This window comes from Fundulus heteroclitus, chromosome 2, assembly GCF_011125445.2.
Source record: "Fundulus heteroclitus isolate FHET01 chromosome 2, MU-UCD_Fhet_4.1, whole genome shotgun sequence".
Lineage (NCBI taxonomy): Eukaryota > Metazoa > Chordata > Actinopteri > Cyprinodontiformes > Fundulidae > Fundulus > Fundulus heteroclitus.
Genome location: NC_046362.1, coordinates 31,802,077 through 31,823,155, shown reverse-complemented (window position 1 = coordinate 31,823,155; position 21,079 = coordinate 31,802,077). Strand labels below are relative to the sequence as shown.

The 21,079-nt window shown below is 38.5% G+C and overlaps 1 protein-coding gene and 1 long non-coding RNA gene across 6 annotated transcripts; one reads left to right on the top strand and one right to left on the bottom strand.

Annotated features, from left to right (window-relative positions):
* Positions 1-3,740: 3,740 nt before the first annotated feature.
* Positions 3,741-19,940, bottom strand: tmem231 (transmembrane protein 231). The gene is made up of 7 exons (XM_012867568.3): positions 19,527-19,940; positions 18,585-18,751; positions 8,893-9,021; positions 8,447-8,590; positions 6,876-6,957; positions 6,670-6,775; positions 3,741-4,602 (listed from the first exon to the last, which is right to left on the bottom strand). Exons 1-7 carry the CDS (start codon positions 19,663-19,665, stop codon positions 4,440-4,442), a joined length of 930 nt encoding a protein of 309 aa, XP_012723022.2. The 5' UTR covers positions 19,666-19,940; the 3' UTR covers positions 3,741-4,439.
* On the top strand, positions 11,201-14,984 carry LOC118556828. Of its 5 annotated transcripts, none has more exons than XR_004927409.1 (7): positions 11,201-11,227; positions 13,100-13,233; positions 13,337-13,471; positions 13,571-13,701; positions 13,801-13,944; positions 14,539-14,667; positions 14,767-14,984. It is a non-coding gene; the product is annotated as an uncharacterized LOC118556828 (long non-coding RNA). The 5 variants fall into 5 exon arrangements; XR_004927410.1 differs by lacking the exon at positions 11,201-11,227 and adding an exon at positions 11,403-11,465; XR_004927406.1 differs by lacking the exon at positions 11,201-11,227 and having other exon boundaries at positions 12,584-13,233.
* Positions 19,941-21,079: the final 1,139 nt, after the last annotated feature.

Below are 21,079 nucleotides of genomic sequence, written 5' to 3'. Positions count from 1 at the left end.
GGGGTATATATTATATATATATATATATATATATATATATATATATATATATATATATATATATATGTTTTTACACTCAGTTGTCACCTATCAATCTGCAGGCAGGTCAGCTGAATAGTATGCTCCTCTGGTCAATCGAGTAAAAAAAGGCCACAAAGTGCTTCTAGTTTTCACATATTAGCACTCCTAGGACTTCATATTCACTCTTCTGTGCAACATGTGCAACATGTAAGAAACACATTTAGCATCGGAAGGAATCTCTGAGTTGGTGAGCTAAAAGAAAGACTGGGCACATGAGTCTCCCTCACAAAAACAACAACTACAAAAAAACAAAACTATTGCAGGACAGAATAAGAGGATCCAGCTGGTTCCTGTATACAGGTCTCTCATATCCTGTCCTTCATCTCTTCATCCAACACAATAGGCATACAGATGGGACTGAGGCTTTATCCCGAAGCCCTGGTCTGGAATCAGTTTGAAAAAGTCACGTCAGCGTGTCAAAACACACACAGTGCTCTGTCTTGCAAACAGTAGATGTAAAGCGTAGCAGAATTGTTTTTTAGGTAACTGGCCATTTCTTCGTTTTAGAAAGATTTTCCTCTGCAGTTAGTTTGTTTTTAATTAAAAACTGGGGTGATACCCATTTGTTCTTAAGGTTAAGGTTATAAACGGATCTGCTGAGCATTCTCCGTATCTTCTACAAGAAGAACCAATCTAGCTTTTAGGCTTTTTTACTCTTTCACCATGTATTTGATGTATACGATGCAGACTGGAATGTTTGCATGCATATTTATGAGGGTTGGCATGATGTGTTGCGTAACGAGGTGAGTCAACTAGACATGCGACCAAATGAAAAAAAGGCAACTAAAATAAAGACTGAAAGAAAATATCAGCTGCATGTGTGAGTAAATGTTAAGGCCTTATTGTTCGATTAAAGTAAAAAATATTTTATTAATCACAAATGGAAATTAAATGTTGGTATAAGTCAGATTCAGAGGTTTTGTCAAAGAAGTGTTATTGATGGGGGTGTGCTGCCCAAAAAAAAAAACCCAGATCTTGCAGGTTTTACACACACAAACCATTTTTGTCCAAAATCTATAAAACAAAATTTTTTTTTAAAACCTTGGTGAAAATATATTTTTTATATTATGTAAACGTCATACACAACATCAGTCCATTCTTGAATAGTGGAGGGGTTCAACCTTCACCCATTGTCTTGAAGGAGCTTCTTTACCTGCTCCCTTATGCAGACAGAAAAGCTTTTTTTATAATTTCAGTTCGACTTTTGGGTTAAATTACGCAGCTACATGAAAGGATTCCTAACACATAAAAAATGTCCTTTGTGATTGTGAATTTCGTCTCAATAACCTCTAACAGGCTGGTATCCCCCACAAATAAATACCTCAGTGAGTGGCTCCCTCAGTCCCACAAAGTCTCCACTGGGATCTACGCTGCCTAGATGTCTTTTCTGAACGTGACAAACAAACATCACAATGTTTTTCCAACAGAGCTCTCGCCATGTTTTCGACTCTGAAGCTCCAAGAAAGAACAGGTTTTTAATGCCTGTGGACACAACCTTGGCTGATTCAGTACAGCTGGTTCACTGCAAAAACAGATCTAAATGTAAGTAAAATGTTCTTAAAGTTAGTGTATTTGTCCTTGATTTGAGCAGGTAAATAAGATTATTTGCCAATGGAATGAGTATTTTGACCCCTAATATAAGATAATTAGACATCCTGCACTTGAAATAAGATGATGGAGATGAGTTATTCCTATTTTAAGTGCAAAAATCTTATTCCATTGGCAAATTACCTTATTTACCTGCTCAAATCAAGGACAAATGCATTCATTTTAAGAACATTTTACTTATTTTAAGTTCCGTTTTTGCAGTGTTCTGAATTTAAAATTAGCCAAAGAAGCATCATCTTTAGCAGCATTAGCCCCGTTTTCTAAATCTAAGTAGAGTCTGAGTAGATTCACACAGGAGGGACTCGTATGGCTCAGATTTTGTGGTAAAACGAGGAACCACTTAAAACCAAGTGCCAGCTCCTGCGCTCATCGTCAGTTTCCCAATCTACCCACAGCAGCACTTTCTTGCCCTGGAGGCAGCGTCGCAGCAGTGAATGCTTAGCAGGACAAAGCTCCGTTATATGCAAACAGTACTTCACTGTTCAGGGTATCTGCAAATGAAAATAATGAACCGCTACCATCCTCATCTGACTTGACATCGACAGCAATAGGGACAGCATGACTCAATAAATGGTGAGATAATGAATGCTGCGCCTGTGGTAAAGGAGGATAGTCCAATAAATATTTTATGTTGTGTATTTAGCTGACAAACTATCAGACTGCTGGATTCTGCAGCAGAGCATTGTCAAAGAAACAAAACATGTTCCGAAGGGTGTTTGCTTTTTTTTTTTTAAATGCTGTAGCTCAGTGGGTGTAACTGTTGTGTAATTCTCCGTTTGGCCCTTACCAGTGGAATTAGTCTTTTAGATGAGCTAATTCATTGGCAGGGGCCCTGAGTCACAAACATGGCTAGAAGAAACAATTTCTGTGCTGACAAACTTCTCCTGAGACAGTGAAGCAGTGGGAGGAAGTTAAAGGAAAAGACTCTGACTTCTGAAGTACAGCTGACTATAATAAAGCTGATCTTTTAGAGCAGTGGGGGGTGGGGGATGATTTGATGCTGACGTGCTAAAAAAAAAGATCTTGTATTCTTTTATTTGTGAACCCGGTACCAAAGTTCAACCTTACAAGGTGCTCAACACTCCTCGTTTTAACACAGGGGGAAGGATGCACTTTTTTGTCAGAGTTCTTATAAAAATGCTACTTTATTCTCGTAATGTTAAAACTTTATTCTAATAACTCCCACCTTCCCAAAGAAAAAAGAAAAGAAAAAATTGCATCATCATCACACTCTGCGGCAGATTGAAAAGTTTGGAAACCCGTTTTAGAGGACCGATGTAGGACTAATGTTGTATTTCATCGAGGGGTTTACGCGCCTAAACGTTCAGGAACTGATGGCGAGTTTCGTCAAAGCAAAGTGAAATAAAAGCGTACAAAACCCATCTGCCGATTCGTTTAATTTTCTGTAATTAGTTACAGAAACCACTACAGTTCCTGGGCTGCACAGCGGCACAGTTGGCAGCACTGAAGGTTTTGGGTTCAAATCCTGGCCTGGGGTCTTTCTGCACGAAGTTTGCATGTTCTCCCTGTGTGCATGTGGGTTCTCTCCTGGTACTCCGGCTTCCACTCACAGTCCAAAAACATGACTTTTGGCTTAATTGGTCCCTCCAAATTACCCTTAATCATGGTAGCACCATAAGAGGCAGCACCAAGACCAAAGCTCACCCTGAATGAGCTGCTGAGCTCCACAGCAGACTGGAGGAGCTTTCCATAGGACAACAATAAGCCGTACGCTCCATAGAGCTGGGCTTTATATGGAGGACTGGAAAAATTACCTATTTTGAGAGGTTATTTAAAAATATATATATTGATGGCAATGTTAAATTCAATGTGATGCAGAAAAAAATAACAGTTGTGTTTGAAGTGACACAAGAAATTAGGAAATAACTGTAAATTATTATTACCAACAGTATAAAAAGGAATTTACTGTTGTTACTCTTTAAGAGCGAGTTTCATTTAAAATATGTTTGCAAGATGCAAACATAAAACGGTGTTTAGATTACAGAGAACAAAACCTGAAAGAAAGTTGAGGCCAGCAAAGCTAAACAAGGTACAAAATAATTTCTTTTATTTTTGTCACAAACTTTCAAAACATAAAATAAACATAGGAAATGCAAAAATATAGAACATCTAATCACAAAATCTAAGGATTTCAGATGCTATAAACAGCAAAATAATCATCATTTTTAAAACAAAGGGGTCCAAAGAAAAACTATATAGGAATATAGATCTATAAGAGAAAAAAAGGTTGTGTTTATTGTAAGGTTTCTGTTCCAGAGAAAAGTCTAGTAAATCTTCTGATTCATGAGTAAAAACTGGCAGAAACAGAACTTTTTGTACTGCAACAAGTCCAGACGTTTCAGATTGTGACATGTGGGTGTCATGGTTTTCTGGAGGGTATCTAAAAGACGCAGCAGGTGGACTAATGTGATAACAAAATGGACGAAAAGCTAAACTGAGAGGCGTCGCTGTTACAGGACAGAAAAAAAAAAACTTTTAGTTTTCTGTACTGACCTCACAGGTGTAGGAAAATGCAACCAACTCAATGTCATTTCTTACGTCCTTCTTGCATAAAAGCCATGTGTTTTAAAAGTAATCAAAGGTCTAAACCTGAAAGGAGCATCTCTTTCACCTTTAACACACAGCTAGTAGTTAACAAAAAACTAATATTAAAAAAAATATGGCGTTATTTCAGAAAATGTGTAGATTTCAGACGGTCTTCGCCTGTAGAAAAATATATCAGCCCTGCATCAGGAAAGGTGAGGTTTTCCCACAGGTATGGGTACAGTTCTGATGACCTGGTTCTGGAAAACAAATCTCTGGATGCGTTCAAAGACCCAAAGGAAGATGAGGAGGACGCTGACGTACTGGATCCAGGCAAACTTGATGGTCTCCCAGAAGCCGGGACGATAAGTGGACAGAAGCAGTTAAGGCAGAAATGTCGTAAACCTGCCTGTAAAACCTGAGAGGTTTCAGTGCTACCGACTCACCTGGGTCACAACGGTTAATATTTACCAGAATCATTGCAGGATATCTTATACCTAAAATGCATTCTTTGAGAGCAAAGAGGAGCCGAAATCTAAATCCTTGTTCTTGCGATTAAAACTGATTCTGATAATGATTAAAAGTGACTCTTCTCCTCATGTGATGCAGTCTGCTGAGAAATATCTTTACAAATGGAAATATAGGTTAACACTCAGCTTTTGTTCTAAGATAGAAAGAATAACAAGGAGAAACTATTTTATACCACCTCAGAGAGCACATCCAGACATTCATGTTTACCACGACTTCAGGGATGTCTAACCTGACAGATTGTTTAAGTATTTCACCCAAAGCCACATTTAGTCAAGATGGTCTTTAGTCAAGATGAAAGCTTTTTTTTTTAGAGAAAACTTTCCTCCCTTAAACAAATAAAGTTTTGAAAAGAAAACATTTACTTCATCTGCAGCATAAGTAAGTCAAAGTAAATCAAATGATGGTGATTTTTGGTTACCTTATTTTTCAGATTATAAAGTGCATTAAATATTCTTCCCAAGTGTGTAATGTCACTTACACTGCAAAAAGGGAACTAAAAGTAAGTGCAATTTTCATGAAGTGAGTATTTTCCTTGATTTGAGCAGCTAAATAAGATAATTTGCCAATGGAATAACATTTTTACACAGGATATCTAATTATCTTATTTTAGGGGTAAAATACTCATTCGATTGGCAAATAGTCTTATTTAGCTGCTCAAATCAAGGAAGATACACTCATTTCAAGAAAATTTGACGTACTTTTAGTTCCCTTTTTGCAGTGCGCCCCTTCTCGTACACAGCCGCTCTCTCCTGATATAGAGAGCTATCCGTCTCTGTCAGGAGGACAGAGTAGTTGGACTGCACTGCTCTGTTTCTAGCATAAGACCAAAATAAACGTAACTTTTATATTGAATTAACTTACTAGGTTTATTGTTACTAGCGTGTACTCCGGGCACATACTGCCTTACTTGAATGCACTTCTAGTTTAGACATTACAGTCAGGCAGTCTTGTAGACAGCTCAGGGGTCCTATCAGGTAGTGACACAGTGTACCGTAATGCTCAAAATATCCATTGAGCGGAGCAGAAGCAAAGTCGTACTTACAGATTTTAACAGATTTTTGAGCGCATTGTACTACATAGAATCGGTCAGTAAGGACAATGGTGATCATATATAAGGAGCGCCATCAATTTTTGAGAAAATTTAAGAATTTTAAGTGCGCCTTATAGTCCAAAAAATACGGTATGTTGCAATACCATCCTATTAAAAAATCTGGGGTATTTCAGATCTTAGCAGGGGTTTCCTTCATGTTATTAAATGGAAATGTTATTAAATGGAAATAAAATGGGAATCTGTTAGCAAAGATGGCGGCAGATGGTCTGAATCTTCTACTTATTTGTGCGACTGCTGTTTTTGGGGATTTTCTACACATAACGTTTTATACTCTGCTTTTAAACAAACCTAAAGCATGCGTACACAAACAAAGACTAATTCACCTATACTGGGATGGATTAATTTGATGCTTTGTTCAGCCTTCCTGGTATCTGCTGGAAGCATCGCTCTCTGTCGCTGCCCGAATGACTGAAAACGTGTCGGCCTGTAGAAAATATACGGTTTTGTTTGAAATAGCTCCTTACCCCGCTGTTCTTCCTCTGACTTCACTTTTAAACACCTCACCGATAACGAAAACAGCTTTGAGTGATCCTAATCAGTGATGTCAACAGACCTGGTAGTTCTCATCACGGTGCATTCACTGACCATTGGATTTTTAGGGTTTTCACCAGTGAGTCCTTGAACAGGGTCAGTCACAAACTAAGAATCTGCTGATTCCCGTAAACAGTTTGATTTCCTGGTGCCTCTCTAGAACTGATTGGATTTATGTCTAGTTTTTAGCTCTGATATTTGATATTTGAATAAACTACTTATATTCAAATGCGGTCTCAGACTCGTTCATTGTTAAAGGATATCTGATGACCTCCAAGGGATAACGGATTTCTGCATTAAGCTCAAAGGGGGAGCCAGCAGCACGTCCAACAGTCCAGACTGGTGTTGTGCAGGACAGCACCGTCGTTACTAATGGTTAGAAAACACAGAGAGGAAAATTATACACCTCAATGCAGGTATGGAAAGGAGGTGGGCAAAAAAATAAAGTAAGTCCCCCTGGTTAACTTACAGTTTCTCTCCTGGTAGCTTCTCATAATGTTATTCAGGTCGTACGCACTTGCAAAAGGACTGGAGCCGTCGATCACCGACACCTTTGGATTGAAACAGAGAAGAATAATACCTGAAGGTACAGTGCTCTGGTATTATATAAGCTTTGTTAGATATCATGCTGGGATTATTTCATGTTCAATGGACACAGAAACGGGAAGGTAGAAGAGGACGAAAAGGAGAGAAACAGATGAGACAAAATGCTAAAAGGGAGAAAAGTTTGGGGTAGTTTAGAAATGTCCTTATACTTTTAATAAAATCTAAATTTTCTTTGTCATCGTGTTATTCTGTCCATAACGGAGAGCCCAGTACAGTCATTGTCTCTGATGAAAGCAACGTTTGAAGGACAACTTTATTATTTTGAGTACAAATCGTTATTTCTAACCTTGTCAGTGTCTTGATCAGGGCTGGACGGTATAGCCAAAACTGATATCATGATACATTTCTTAATTTCGGTCGATATGATATAATGACAACATCAATATAAGCAAAATAAAAGCCTCAGAAAGACTGCTAAGAATGCCCACAACAGACACCTGTACAAACTTATGACAATTATTTCGCCATGTTTATAAAACTCCTCCAATATAACATTTTAGAAATATAGAAATATTTGCTTTAAAATTAAAAACACATACATTTACATAAAACTATATAAAATATCACCATTATTGAATAATGTTATATCGTGATATATATTGATATTGAATTATTGTCCATCCCCAGTCTTGGTTATATTTTCTAGCAATATAGCAACTCGTTTGATTAATAAAATGTGAGTTTTCAGGGAAATAACATGACCTTTTCTGGGTGAGCCAAACCTTTTCAGGGGTAGTGTGTATATAAATGTTTATGTGACTTCCTGTAGATTCCCTGAAAAACCAGTAAAGCACCCTAACCCACACATGCAGCCCCATTTTATCCAATTTACAGGAAGCTGGCACGTCTAAATCTGCGTCAGGCGTCCTAACTGATGCCAAAGTCGGGTAATTATATGATACGACCCCTCCAGAATCATGCAACCTACAGCCCCTATGAAAGTCTCCTAAGTGCTGGTATAGACGCATTCTCAGTGTTTGAACCGTCATCACTAGTTCCCATTATTTACACATCAACATTTTGCATTTTACATATCCTACACATGCATGGTCTGCATGTGTATCAAATGACATCAGTCCTCTATAATTAACTTGGGGTTTAAATGATTGTGTAACTACCCATATTAAAATCGGGCCTATGGCGTTAGACGTCAAGTACAACATAGAGCCCAAATATTAAGAAACTAAATTTATTCCGGCATCTAAAATGTAAATATTAATTTTGCTCAGTTCTGATGCCGGTCCCAGTGAAAAGTTATTTTCTATATTTACTGCAGTTTTTTACATACATTCCCCTCCAACCCTCCTCACCTCTCAGTCACAGATCTCCTGCTTTGTCACGTTCTGCTCATGTTTGGTTTATGCAAGGCCTACAAAACACACTGACAGCTGCATTTAAATTGATAGTGGCCCGGAGGCGTGTGCGCTCTCTTACGTTGTAAATGTCGTAGAGCCCCCGGTGAGGCAGGGGCGTCCTCTGCTGCAGCCGGAGGTCTCCGCTGATGAACAGCCTGGCTCCAGGCACGGGAGACGAGTGCTGCACAAACGCCAGGCTCTGCATCACTACTGTGGACATCCGCTGGGGGGGCAAAAGGAACGTTATCTGTCAGTTTATTTGGATTAATCTCTGCAGCATCCTTGTGTTTATTTATTTATTTATTTATTGGCCCGCATGTTTCTGATCCTTTACCACAAAGAAAGTGAAATTTGACTTCTGCAAATGAACAGCCCACAGTTAGAGCAGAAAAGGAGGGGTTTGTGTTTTGAAATTCATACCACAAGACCAAACTGACCGGGAAAGTGAATGAAACCCTGAGACACGGCAACAGGATGAGACTTTCAGTGACAGGACACACCCGCGTCAGACAGCAGAATACATACAAAGAGCTGGTAGCTGAAGGTGAGCAGCAGCTGAACGCTGTACACTTGTTCGTCGGGTTGCAGAGGAAGTTGCAGCTGAAATGTCAAAAGGTCCAGCTTCCCATCTTGGTTCCGGTCCTCCTCTCTCACCTACGAGGTGGGTAGAAAAGTAGAAGAAAGGGTGTTTGATTTGCCAACCTGAGCAGGATTAAACGGTACAGTCGTGGCTAGGGCTGAACAATTAATCGCATTTTCAATATAATCGCGATTTAAAAAAACGCAATTTCCAAATCACAGAGTCTGCAATTTATGGCTATGTAACAATTAGGGAATTAGACACGTCCATTAAGTGTCAGTAAAATGTTTAAAGTGGGTTTACCTCCACATGGAAGGGAAGACAGTTGCAGCAGTGAGATAATCTAACTTTATAACTTTTTTTACAGTTTATATAATCATACATAGCATTAAGTACTGGTCTATCAGTTTAATACATAGAGTTGTTTGTTGGTTGCACTTTATGTTCAACAAGGATTGATGTCCAAATCAACTAAAAGCTGTTCTCTTGAATAATATTCTGATTAATAGAAACATTAAAAGTTCTTGTTTTTAAATAGTCCTTGTTTACAAACATCTTTATTTAGAGGCCATGTTTGTTGCTTGTGGTTAACGCAGAGAAAAGTCAAAATTGCAATTTTGGTTGAAATATATCGTAGGCAGAACGCAATCATTTCTGCTGTGAGTTTAGATGCTGCGGGTCTTTTAGCAACTAATCTGCACAGCGAGGAAACAAAATGATTTGTTGTTTGTATATGTTTAAAAAGACATGATAAATTAAACTGGAAAAAAAAATCGCATTAAATCGCAATATTAAGAAAAAAATGGCAATTAGATTATTTTCCAAAATCGTTCAGCCCTAGTCGTGGCTAGACGGTTGGAGACTGGAGAGGATTTAACGAAAGAATTACAGCCGGTGCAGAGCTTGCTCAGAAGTGGCAGCAGGCACGGCTGAGTGTTCCTGCATGTGCGGCGGGGTGACCACTTCCCACGCTGGCCTGGTGCCCAGAAGGGCAGATTGATATTCCGCACAAAGCACCAGGAATGGGCAGCAGAGGACTGGAATAAAGTTATTTCCTCTGACTCAAACTGTCTGGAACATTAAAAAAGGGCCTGTCTGCTAGTCTGTCATGTTTTGTCTACAATCACTGCTAAAAAGAAAATTATTCTCCAACAGCAACTTTTGTCAATGATCATAAAAAGCAATTTGGTGAACCCTTCAGCTCTAGATCTCAACCCGTGGTGGGTCCTAAAACATAGTGGACCAAAAAAATAAATATTAGTGAAAAACTAAGCAGTGATGGAGCAACACTGGGTCACCATTGATTAGGATTTTGGAGAACAAACTAATAAAGGTCGTCCAAGATTGACTTGCAGAGGCATTGAAAAAGAAAGGCCAACGCTATACTTATTGATCCTTTGCACATACTTAATGAATTTCTCCATAAAGCCTGTTAAAGGAGCAATTATCATTATTTTAGATAGAAAGAACTACACTGTAAATAATATCCGTAGAATTAACAGTGAATTCCTGTAAAATCATGACATAAAAAAACTGTAGATGCAAAAACAATGAAGCATTGTGTAATTTACAATGATAAACTGTAAAACTCCTAACCAAATACAACTGTTCATTTTACAGTAAGAATATGTTGAATAGATCAGAATTTTTTGTATAATTTGCAAATTAATGTAATTTAAACACAAATAAACTGTAATGCCAAAAAAAAAAGTCATACAGTTAAAATTACATCATTGCCCTGTTAAAAAAAGTCAGTAGCCTAGGCTCTTTGGCACATTTGATAAAACGAGTTTTTGTCTCGGCAACCGCCCGAGCCGCATGTCGCTTGGACTGCCGATACCCATCAGCTGCCTCTGGAATCCCACAGGCAGGGAGCACTGAGTCCATTAATGGTACTCATCATAAGGGGTCTTTGGGCTGCGCTTCGTCTGATCCCTAACCTAATTTCGTTTACCATTTCGTAAAACTCTAAACCAAATAAAACTGTTAATGTGTTTAAAAGACAATACTTTTTTTTAGAATAAATTAGGAAAGGGAAGCTTTATGTAGGTCTAGTTAACACGGGATGCCTATCCATGATGATATTTGAATGGAAAACGCAGCGGAATCAAACCATGGTGATCCACACTCCAAACCAGTTGGTGGCGGTAATGCACCGTTTCGTTGCGTGCCAACCGCCAGAAAAATTCATAAAGAAGAAGAAGAAGAAGAATCAAACCATGGCCATCTGGTGCTGCTGCTCTACATAAAAATTGGAAATTTTCATGGAACCAACTATTGGTAAGTAAACAATTTTATTTTCTGTTTATTCCTGCTAAGTAGAATAGTTTATTTTACAAAAACGTTGTTCTTTGCAGGAGAATATCAAATTATTTTGGTTCAAATGTTAGCTCCGCCCATTCACAGGCTGTAGTTGCGCTGCTTCAGCGTCAACGTCCTACCACACAGTTACTAGCTAGGTTGGCACACGTGCGTGTTCGGCTCTCTGGCAGTGGCACTTAACAGACACCAAATTTGAGTAAGTAATGTCTCTGGTTCGAGCATCAGGTTAAGTCAAAAGACAATTTTGTGAAACAAAACGGCGCGTTTTTATTGATTTCACTGGCTCATAGGCGGACAACTGACAACTTCACATTGATACTGGCTGCTAGCAGCTAATAGCTATTTTGCATGTTTCTAGCTCCCCACGCCATGATTCATTGTCATTTTTGCGGGAGAACATTGCACACGTTAAAGGGTTATGTGTTGCATTGTAGGGTTCATAGAAACGAACCACGCTGCGTGTTCAAGTGTGAGAGTACTGACTGCAGGCAGACATTTTGTACATATGCATCATTTAAGTGTCACTTCTATCGAAAGCACAATGTCCCAGCGCCGTTTGCTAATGCTAACACAGCCATTTTATCAAGTTTTATTTGCGCCATGTCACTGTGGTCAGACCGATGAATTAAATAACATGTATGAAATAATGTTGACACGTTGTCAAACTAATTGCCTGAGTATTTTTTTAGCAAAAACTATTTCATTTCATGGGCAAAATGACATGTTCTGCTCAGAGGACAACTTCGGTCCATTTCAACAAGAGCTCTATTGCTGAAGCTACTCGAGACTTGCCAGTACTGAAGACGCAAAACATTTTGGTCCAACTTGTATAGGTTTATTTGAACAGAGAATTAGCTCTGATAGCTAACCCATGGGGGTAGAACTTTACACTGTGTTTTATCATATCATTTGTTTAAATTTTGTATATGGCTGCTTGCACAAACACACTGTTTTTAACTACTTTTTAAGCATTTCTAGTCATACACATTACAGTGTTGTGTTGTATTGTGTCGGCTGGTGTTGCATAGCTTTGGCGTTGACATTTGGAGTGTTAAATTCACAATTTAAAGTTATGCCCCCATGGATTAGCTGTCAGTGCTAATTCTCTGTTCAAGGAAACCTATAGGATTTAGACCAAAATTTCTTACGTCTTCAGTCCTGGCAAGTCTCAAGTAGCATGAGCAATAGAGCTCTTGTTGAAATTGACCGAAGTTGTCCTTTAACTTAGGAATCTATACATTATACCAAAGGTGTCTGTCATCAAGAGGGGAAAAAAAAGACGTTGATATGTCAATAGACAGAGTGTAGTGTCTATAGGCCTTAAGGTTGACTCTCCCATAATTCAAAGGAACCAACTTTCTTTTAAAAGTCTGACCATGCTGAGCATAAATCAGAATGTTAACACTGAACATTTTGGGTTGCACTACATGTTTCAGGTAGTCGATGTATTTCCATACATTGAAAATGCAATGGAAACACATTACAGAAACATGACTCTCCTTGAGCTAGGGGAAGGTGCAATGCAATTTGCAATGTTTGGAAATACACTGACTACCTGAAACATGTAGTGCAAAATTTTCAATGTAAACATTTTAATTCATGTTAAGCATGATGGGACCTTTAAATATATATATATATATTTTTTAAAGTTGGATTATGTGGGGGGTTCACGGTTGGCCCCTTAGCTCCCCGCCTACCAGTTAAACTTTAATGGAAAACTGTAACCCGTATTCTCACCTTTTTTGTCTTTTCCTTTGTACTGATTTGACTAGTTGAGATGGTTGTATCATTTATAGTAGTATGTGTTTCTTCTCTCTTCTGTTAACCTAGATGTTTCTTCTCTATTAATCCGGAGAAGGGGACAAAAGTGGAACAAACAAAAACAAAACGGCTCCATGTGAATCCAAGAGTCCTTACTTTGATTCAGGACCTCTCAGACCATGAATGGCAAGCTATTTAAAAAGGTATGTGTGCTAGTGCTAATGCTACTGCTGTCCTTGATTATTGACTGACTTTACTAATGAAACTAATGGAGAATGTGTTTCTGTCTCTTCTCTATTCCATTAGTTGTTCCTTCAAGTGGCCGCGACAGTGAACACCCATGTTTCTCTAGATGTTCTTCTAGAAGCAATGCAGTTGCATCTTAATCAAGCCTTTACCATGATTCACAAGCTCTCCATGAATGGCGAGCTATTTAAAAAGGTATGTGTGCTAGTGCTACTGCTGCCCTTGATTATTGACTGACTTTACTAATGAAACTAATGGAGAATATGTGTTTCTGTCTCTTCTCTATTCCATTAGTTGTTCCTTCAAGTGGCCGTGAACACCCATATGTTTCTCTAGATGTTCTTCTAGAAGCAATGCAGTTGCATCTTAATCAAGCCTTTACCATGATTCACAAGCTCTCCATGAATGGCGAGGTATTTAAAAAGGTATGTGTGCTAGTGCTACTGCTGTCCTTGATTATTGACTGACTTTACTAATGAAACTAATGGAGAATATGTGTTTCTGTCTCTTCTCTATTCCATTAGTTGTTCCTTCAAGTGGCCGCGACAGTGAACACCCATATGTTTCTCTAGATGTTCTTCTGGAAGCAATGCAGTTGCATGTTAATCTAAGCTTCTGTAACTTGATTCATGACCTTTTCAACCATGAATGGCGAGCTGTTTGAAAAGGTACAGTACAGGCCAAAAGTTTGTACACACCTTCTCAATCAATGTTTCCTTTATTACCATGTCTATTTCCATTGTAGATTCTCGTTGAAGGCATCAAAACTATGAATGAACACGTGGGAATTATGTTCAGTGCATCCAGAGAGTATTCACACCCCTCTCAATGTTTCAGCATTTGTTGCATTGCAGTCATCTCCTTCAGTCAAATAAGTTAATTTTTTTCTCCCTGATCTAGGATCCGTGCCCCATAATGACAGCAAAATACAGAATTGTAGAAGTTTTTGCAAATCGTTAAAAAACTGAAATATCCACATGGGCATAAGTATTCACACCCTATGTTATAACACTCTTGCTGTCATTATGGATCACTGAGTCTAGACCAAGGAGAAAAAAATGAACTTATTTGACTGAAGGAGATGCAATGCAACAAATGCTGAAACATTGAGAGGGGTGTGAATACTTTCAGGATGCACTGTACATAATTCCCACGTGTTCAATGTACGTGTGCTAATGCTACTGTTGTCCTTGATTATTGACTGACTTTACTAATGAAACTAATGGAGAATATGTGTTTCTGTCTCTTCTCTTTTCCATTAGTTGTTCCTTCAAGTGGCTGTGAACACCCATGTTTCTCTAGATGTTCTTCTAGAAGCAATGCAGTTGCATCTTAATCAAGCCTTTACCATGATTCACAAGCTCTCCATGAATGGCGAGGTATTTAAAAAGGTATGTGTGCTAGTGCTACTGTTATCTTTGATTATTGCTGACTTTGCTAATGAAACTAATGGAGATTATTGTGTTTGTTTCTCTTCTCTATTCCCCTAGGTGTTCCTTCAAAGTGATGGAGCCGATGAACACCTATATCACCTTTTTTCGTGGCTCGCTATTAACAAGGTTCACATTTATTCACTCACTCACTACCACACCTCACTCATAATCCCTCTCTCTCACAAACACAAGTGCAACCACACACACACACACACTTTAATGATCTCTTTCTCATTATTTTTTTCAACAATAAATTTGCATTATTGTGAATTGTATAATGTCTGACGAGTGGTTTGTTACAGCCTGACTTTTCATTTAGAAGTAATTTGAAGCAATGTAGATAGACTGTAATATATATATATATATATATATATATATATATATATATATATATATATATATTAAAAATACAGTACAAATGTAAACATCTTTAAAAAAGAAATCTGTTGTTTTTACGGAAAAAAACTGGCAGCTGTGGTTGCCAGAATAATCCCGTTAAAAATACAGTACAAATGTAAACATCTTTAAAAAGAAATCTGTTGTTTTTACGGAAAAAAACTGGCAGCTGTGGTTGCCAGAATAATCCCGTTAAAAATACAGTACAAATGTAAACATCTTTAAAAAGAAATCTGTTGTTTTTACGGAAAAAAAACTGGCAGCTGTGGTTGCCAGAATAATCCCGTTAAAAATACAGTACAAATGTAAACATCTTTAAAAAAGAAATCTGTTGTTTTTACGGAAAAAAACTGGCAGCTGTGGTTGCCAGAATAATCCCGTTAAAAATACAGTACAAATGTAAACAACATTACAAAACAACTTGTAAATTTCACATCCTAAAACTGCTTATTGTACATTGAATAACTGCAAAATGTACATTTAGTCATCATTTATTGTACATTAAATCCCAGTAAAATGTACAAGTTGTTCCGTAATGTTGTTAACATTTTTGTAGTATTTTCTACGGGATTATTCTGGCAACCACAGCTGCCAGTTTTTTTCCGTAAAAACAACGGATTTTTTTTTACAGTGTAGTTATGTGAAGGTATTTTTTTTAGCTGGACTATAGTATGACGTCACACACCCTGTGTGACATTTCTGTTCTGTCTCTTCCTCTGTTCTGTCTCTCTTCAAGGTCGGTTGTGTTTTTTCTCTCCTCTCCAGCTTTCACCACCCCTCCCCTCTCCCTCTCCTGCTTCTGCTGCTATGTCTTGTCTTTCTGAGCACTTTGTAAATATCATCCGAACTCTGAAAACCATGGAGGTAAGCTGGTCTCTCAATGCTATTGATGAAATTTTTTTGACGGGTAGACAATGAAAGGGAGACTCGTCCGGTCCTGATTAACTCATTTCGTGGGATACATCCTACATTCCTGGATGAAAAACGGTGTGTCTTTCGACTTTGTCATTCCTGGACGTTTGAACGTTTGCATGTTTGGATTCAGGATACTTGGATTTCTACTTATTGTTTTTTGTGGATTTTTGATGTATCAGCGAATACAGCGGATGTCGGTAGCCATTTGGCCTTGATCAGGCTGCCGGCTGCATATGACACGCTCACTAAGGCGGTGAACGGACAGATCTGGAAGGTGGAGGAGCAGAGCCGAAAAGCTGGATGTGCTGGTACGCAGACTGGCTTCAGTGGTTGAACTCAAGGGCAGATGGGAAAAAAATCTGGAAGTGAAACACGGAACAGCCCAACTAATTTGGAATATTGGATTCGCCATTTGGAGCCAGCAAAGACTTAAAGCTGTCTCATAACAAATAAAGTATTTGGATTATGCCTTCCCTATCTAGTCACTCCTGGAGTGTTATGGCGAGGAAGCTCAGAACTCTCCCCTGCTCCCTCCTCCCCCGCTGACATCTGCGGATGCTTTCTGAACTGTTGGTCGGCTGATAACATCAAGGACAATGGCCTCTGGAGAGTGTTCACGGAAATATAAACACTTTCACCCAAACAGACACACATAACTAATGCTCACAAAAACATTTGAACTTACACGCGACTAGTCTCAAATGTTTACCTTTCTGCTTCTCGTGCATGAGGTTTTTTTTTTGTCAGATTTTTGTCAGATTTTTTTCTTCCTCTTCTCCCCTATTGTGGCATTCTATCTTTCCACAGATTCAATGGCAGCGCCCTGTGGGCACAGTATTGTCCTTGACAGCATGGCCTCAGTAAATCGCCCCCCCCCCCCCCCCCAAATGTTTGTGATGTATGTGTAGGCGGTTGTACTGAAACAGTAATTTCCCTCGGGGATTATTAAAGTATTTCTGATTCTGATGTGTGTTGTTCTTCAGTCTCTCGTTTACATAGCCGGGCCGACTGACCGTGCTCGTGAACAGCTGCCACTCAGGGTTTAGCCCCTCCTTGCCCCTAAAACGCCACCGCCAGGCACAAAATGGTGGAGAGCAGGGCTAGTGGATCGTATCGCTCCCTTGCTAACAGCATCATAAAGTTATAAGTTACTTGATATGCATCTTGTTTTGGTCTACGGACGGTCTTCAAGCCCCAACTAGTGGTGAAAAAGCGCCTATTGCTCCTTTAAAGTTATTAAATTATTATCATTAAGCTTCCGTATACCAAGGAAACACCACACAAACTAGATCTATCAAAGAAGAAATCATTTAAAAGTCTTTATACAAAACTTTAGCCTCACAGAACTGGCTGCCTGTTCATCTGAAGATCCTTTAATTTGTTTTTACTCTTATAATCACCACTCAGGTCAGCTGACCCTCTTTTCCTGGACGCGTCGAGGGTTAGGGCGCAGAGAGAACCAGGCTTTTTTCCGTGGCAGCTTCAAGGCTTTGGATTCACTGCCAGTGAACATCAGACAGACCTCTTCCCCGTTTATTTTTAAACGGCTCTGAAAGCTGATCTCTTTACATTGTGTTGCAGTAATACTCAAACCCAATTACCTGGAAGGAGAGAGCTTAATTTGTTTGTTCAAGTTGCCAAATAGCAGCTTTTACGTGCCTTCTTGTATTTGTGTTTTATAATAATACAGGAATAATAAGAATGAGGATTCCTTTAATGTCCCGCAGTGGGGACATTCGGGTGTGACCGCGGCAAACACACAGACAGTCACCCATAATTATTAGCAATAAAAGAAGAACAATGTGCTGCCTGTTCAGCACTTTGCTCAGTTGTTCTCTCTCTGAAGTGCTTATGAATAAAGTTGGCTTGGCTGACTTGATAGTCTAGAGCACAGGTGTCAAACTCAAGGCCCGCGGGCCAAATCCGGCCCGTCAAGGTAAATTATCCGGCCCTCAAGAGCCAAAAAAAAGGCATATCATGTCATAAAGTAGAGGCATATATCCTTTTAAAGTGGCTAAAACTGTGCCTCCTGTAAGTGTAACTCACCCCAATATCAACTTTTTTTGCAGATAAACTGTATAAACTGGGCCTAAGGGTGCTACTTTTATGTTACTGTGCATTTTTTATACTACTGTGTGAACTAGAATGAAATTATGAAAGGAAAAGTATCGTCTCTACACATGCAAGCGGCCCTTTGAATGACTTCATGATGCCAAAGTGGCCCCATATAGATATTAGTTTGACACGCCTGGTCTAGAGGGAGAAAGGCGGATCCCAGGGCATTTCCTGTTGCTTATATTTCAATAGTTAAATAACTAACAGCATTGCACCCATTTGATTGACATTACCAATCTGGGTCTTTTAGGTCCAACTTAACTTATTAAAGCTGTTCATTTAGCCATTTTATCAGTAAAGCAACAAGTATTGGTTGAAAAAATAAACATATTGTCTATATTTTGTAATAGTTTGGTCTGCTTGTGCTCTATGGAAGTGTCTATGTGTTTATTTTTTTAAATGATATAACCCCATAATTTGAAATAAAAGGTAAATTATTCTGTTCTTACGGACACAGCAGGGATCCTCAGGTTGGCCCCGAGCATGTTGTTGAGATGCGGGAACGTGCTCCAGGCAACATAATCTCCTCGTAAACTGGTCGCTGCCACCAGCAGCGTTTGGTACTGAAACCTCACCACAGGCTGTTCTTCGTACGTCTTTCTTTTGATCCAGAAACCTGAAACAAAAACAAACTTTTAGAGCTGAAAATAAATTGTTCGCTTGTAAGTTTCACTAGACAAAGTGCTGAAGCTAAACTTTTTTTTTCTACTTATGGGCATAATGGGTTCATCATTTTTGCTAATACGTTTGACCATAAAACAAGTCAATAAGCTATAAAAGCAAACATTATTTTTAACTTTAATTGGCAAGTTGCCTGTAACAGCGTGTTGGACAGGCCTGATAAACACCCCTCCCCAAACTTATGAGCAGCAATTTTTGTTTCTTTTAAAATCTATACTGCGGAATACAGTAATAAAATTAGAATATGTGTTGGCTTGTTTGAAAATAAGGCATTAAACTTGCTTTTCATTAAGCCCATATTTTTTTCACGAAAATGTAATATTCTTAATTTTAAATGTCCTGTTTTCATTAGTTGTACGTGGGAAATCATCAAATTTAGAGAAATAGTGGCTTGAAAACATAAATTTGTGCATGATAAATCTATAAAATGTGTTTGAATTGAGTTATTTGAGTAAATCAGCCTTTCAATAATAATCTAACCTACTGACTATGACTGTGTTTTTTACTCCAGTTAGATTGATTTAATTATAGATCCTGGAATATAACCCTGGTATATTTTTTCTTTCAACTATGACTGCATTGATCAGTGAGGGGGGACCAAGTCATTACTTCCTAAGTCACAAGTTAGTCTCAAGTCTTCCAAATATGAAGGAGAACACGTAGCTACTTTTATCCTAGTTCTCTGCTGTCAGAGATAAACATTACTGTACCTTGGCTTCTGTAAGCGACCAGCAGAGGTGCGATGTATGTGAGGCACAGAACCACCACCAGGAACAGGGTCGCCTTTGTACACACGCTGGTTCTGTACCGAACTAGAGCCGGGTGAGCGTACACTTCATAGAAAGCCATTGATGTGAAGAGATGCTAAAGCTAGCTCAGATGCTAACCAAGCGGTCTAAAGTGGGCAAACATTCGCACAGAGAAATGAAAGGCGAATCAAAACCAGGGTCATGTTAGGTAATATCCATCTAGCTGTCGCTAACGTCGCCTTCGTGTGCGTCTTTATGACCAAATGCGGCGTTTTCCGATGCTAGCTTCGGTAGCTTTATCTAGCGCCTTAGCTGCCACCGCGCCATGTTTAGCGTCCAACGGTTTCCATGGCTGCCAGTGTTCGCAGTCAGGGTGCGTTCAAGTGCTGTTGGAATTTAGTTTAAACACATCTTCACACGAGAGTAACTTGAAATAGATTAACATGGCATTGGAAAGTAGCTGCAATAGATTTATTTGCCTAAATTTTAACAAAAAAATGTCTAAATGTGACTATTTGAATTTTGTTTTTGGGACTTAAATGTAAAAAAAAATATTTTCTTTCTCACAATTACTCTTAAAATGTTTACGTATTTTTAAGCTATGTCTGTTATTTACGTTTTTTAAACATTTGTATGCCCTTGCAGTTTAGCCAAAAAGTCCTGTGGGTCTGTTTGCCTTACATTGTCATGGCAGATTTGCTTACAACACCATGTGAGTTGGTTTGTCTAGCCAATTCCATTCAAAAAAGTGGAACTCACATATGCATTTTTATTACACAAAGGTTGACATGCTTTAAATGCTTATTTCAGTTCATTTAGATTATGATCTTGGATGATTTCAATATTACATAATACAAATAGAAAAAGGGGATATTTCTGGATATGTTTATTTGTGAACCATTTCACTGTTAAATTTTCTTTATATTTTGGATCATTGTCTTGTTGGAAGATAAATCTCATTCTTAGCCTCAGGTCTTTTGCAAACTCCAACAGGTTTGCTTCCACAATGGTCCGTTATTTGGTGGCAGCCACCTTCCCATCAATTAAACAACTTCCCTGTCCCTACTGAAAAAAAAGCAAGCCACCATGTTTGACAGTGGCGATGATACATATATATACATCCATTTTCCAACACGCTTATCCCTATTGGGGTCGCGAGGAGTGCTGGTGCCTATCTCCAGCTGTCAATGGGCGAGAGACCTGGAAATTTTAAACCCTTTTCCAGGCTTTAAACTGTATAAATGTGGATATAAACAGCATGCAAAAATATACAAAGAAGTTATTGTTGTTGGTGTGAAAGCTCAGGACTATATGAAAAATGAATAAAGCTTGTGACTTTATTACAATGTAAAATTAGTATCTCTTTATATATAAATGCTTAATACCTAATGTTTAAAAGCAAAAACAATATTTCGGCATGAAATATTTATTTATTTATTTTTACACACTGTGTAAACATCAGGGCGTTATGATTAGCGATTTAGCCATTATAGGCCAGAGTTTAACATTTTATG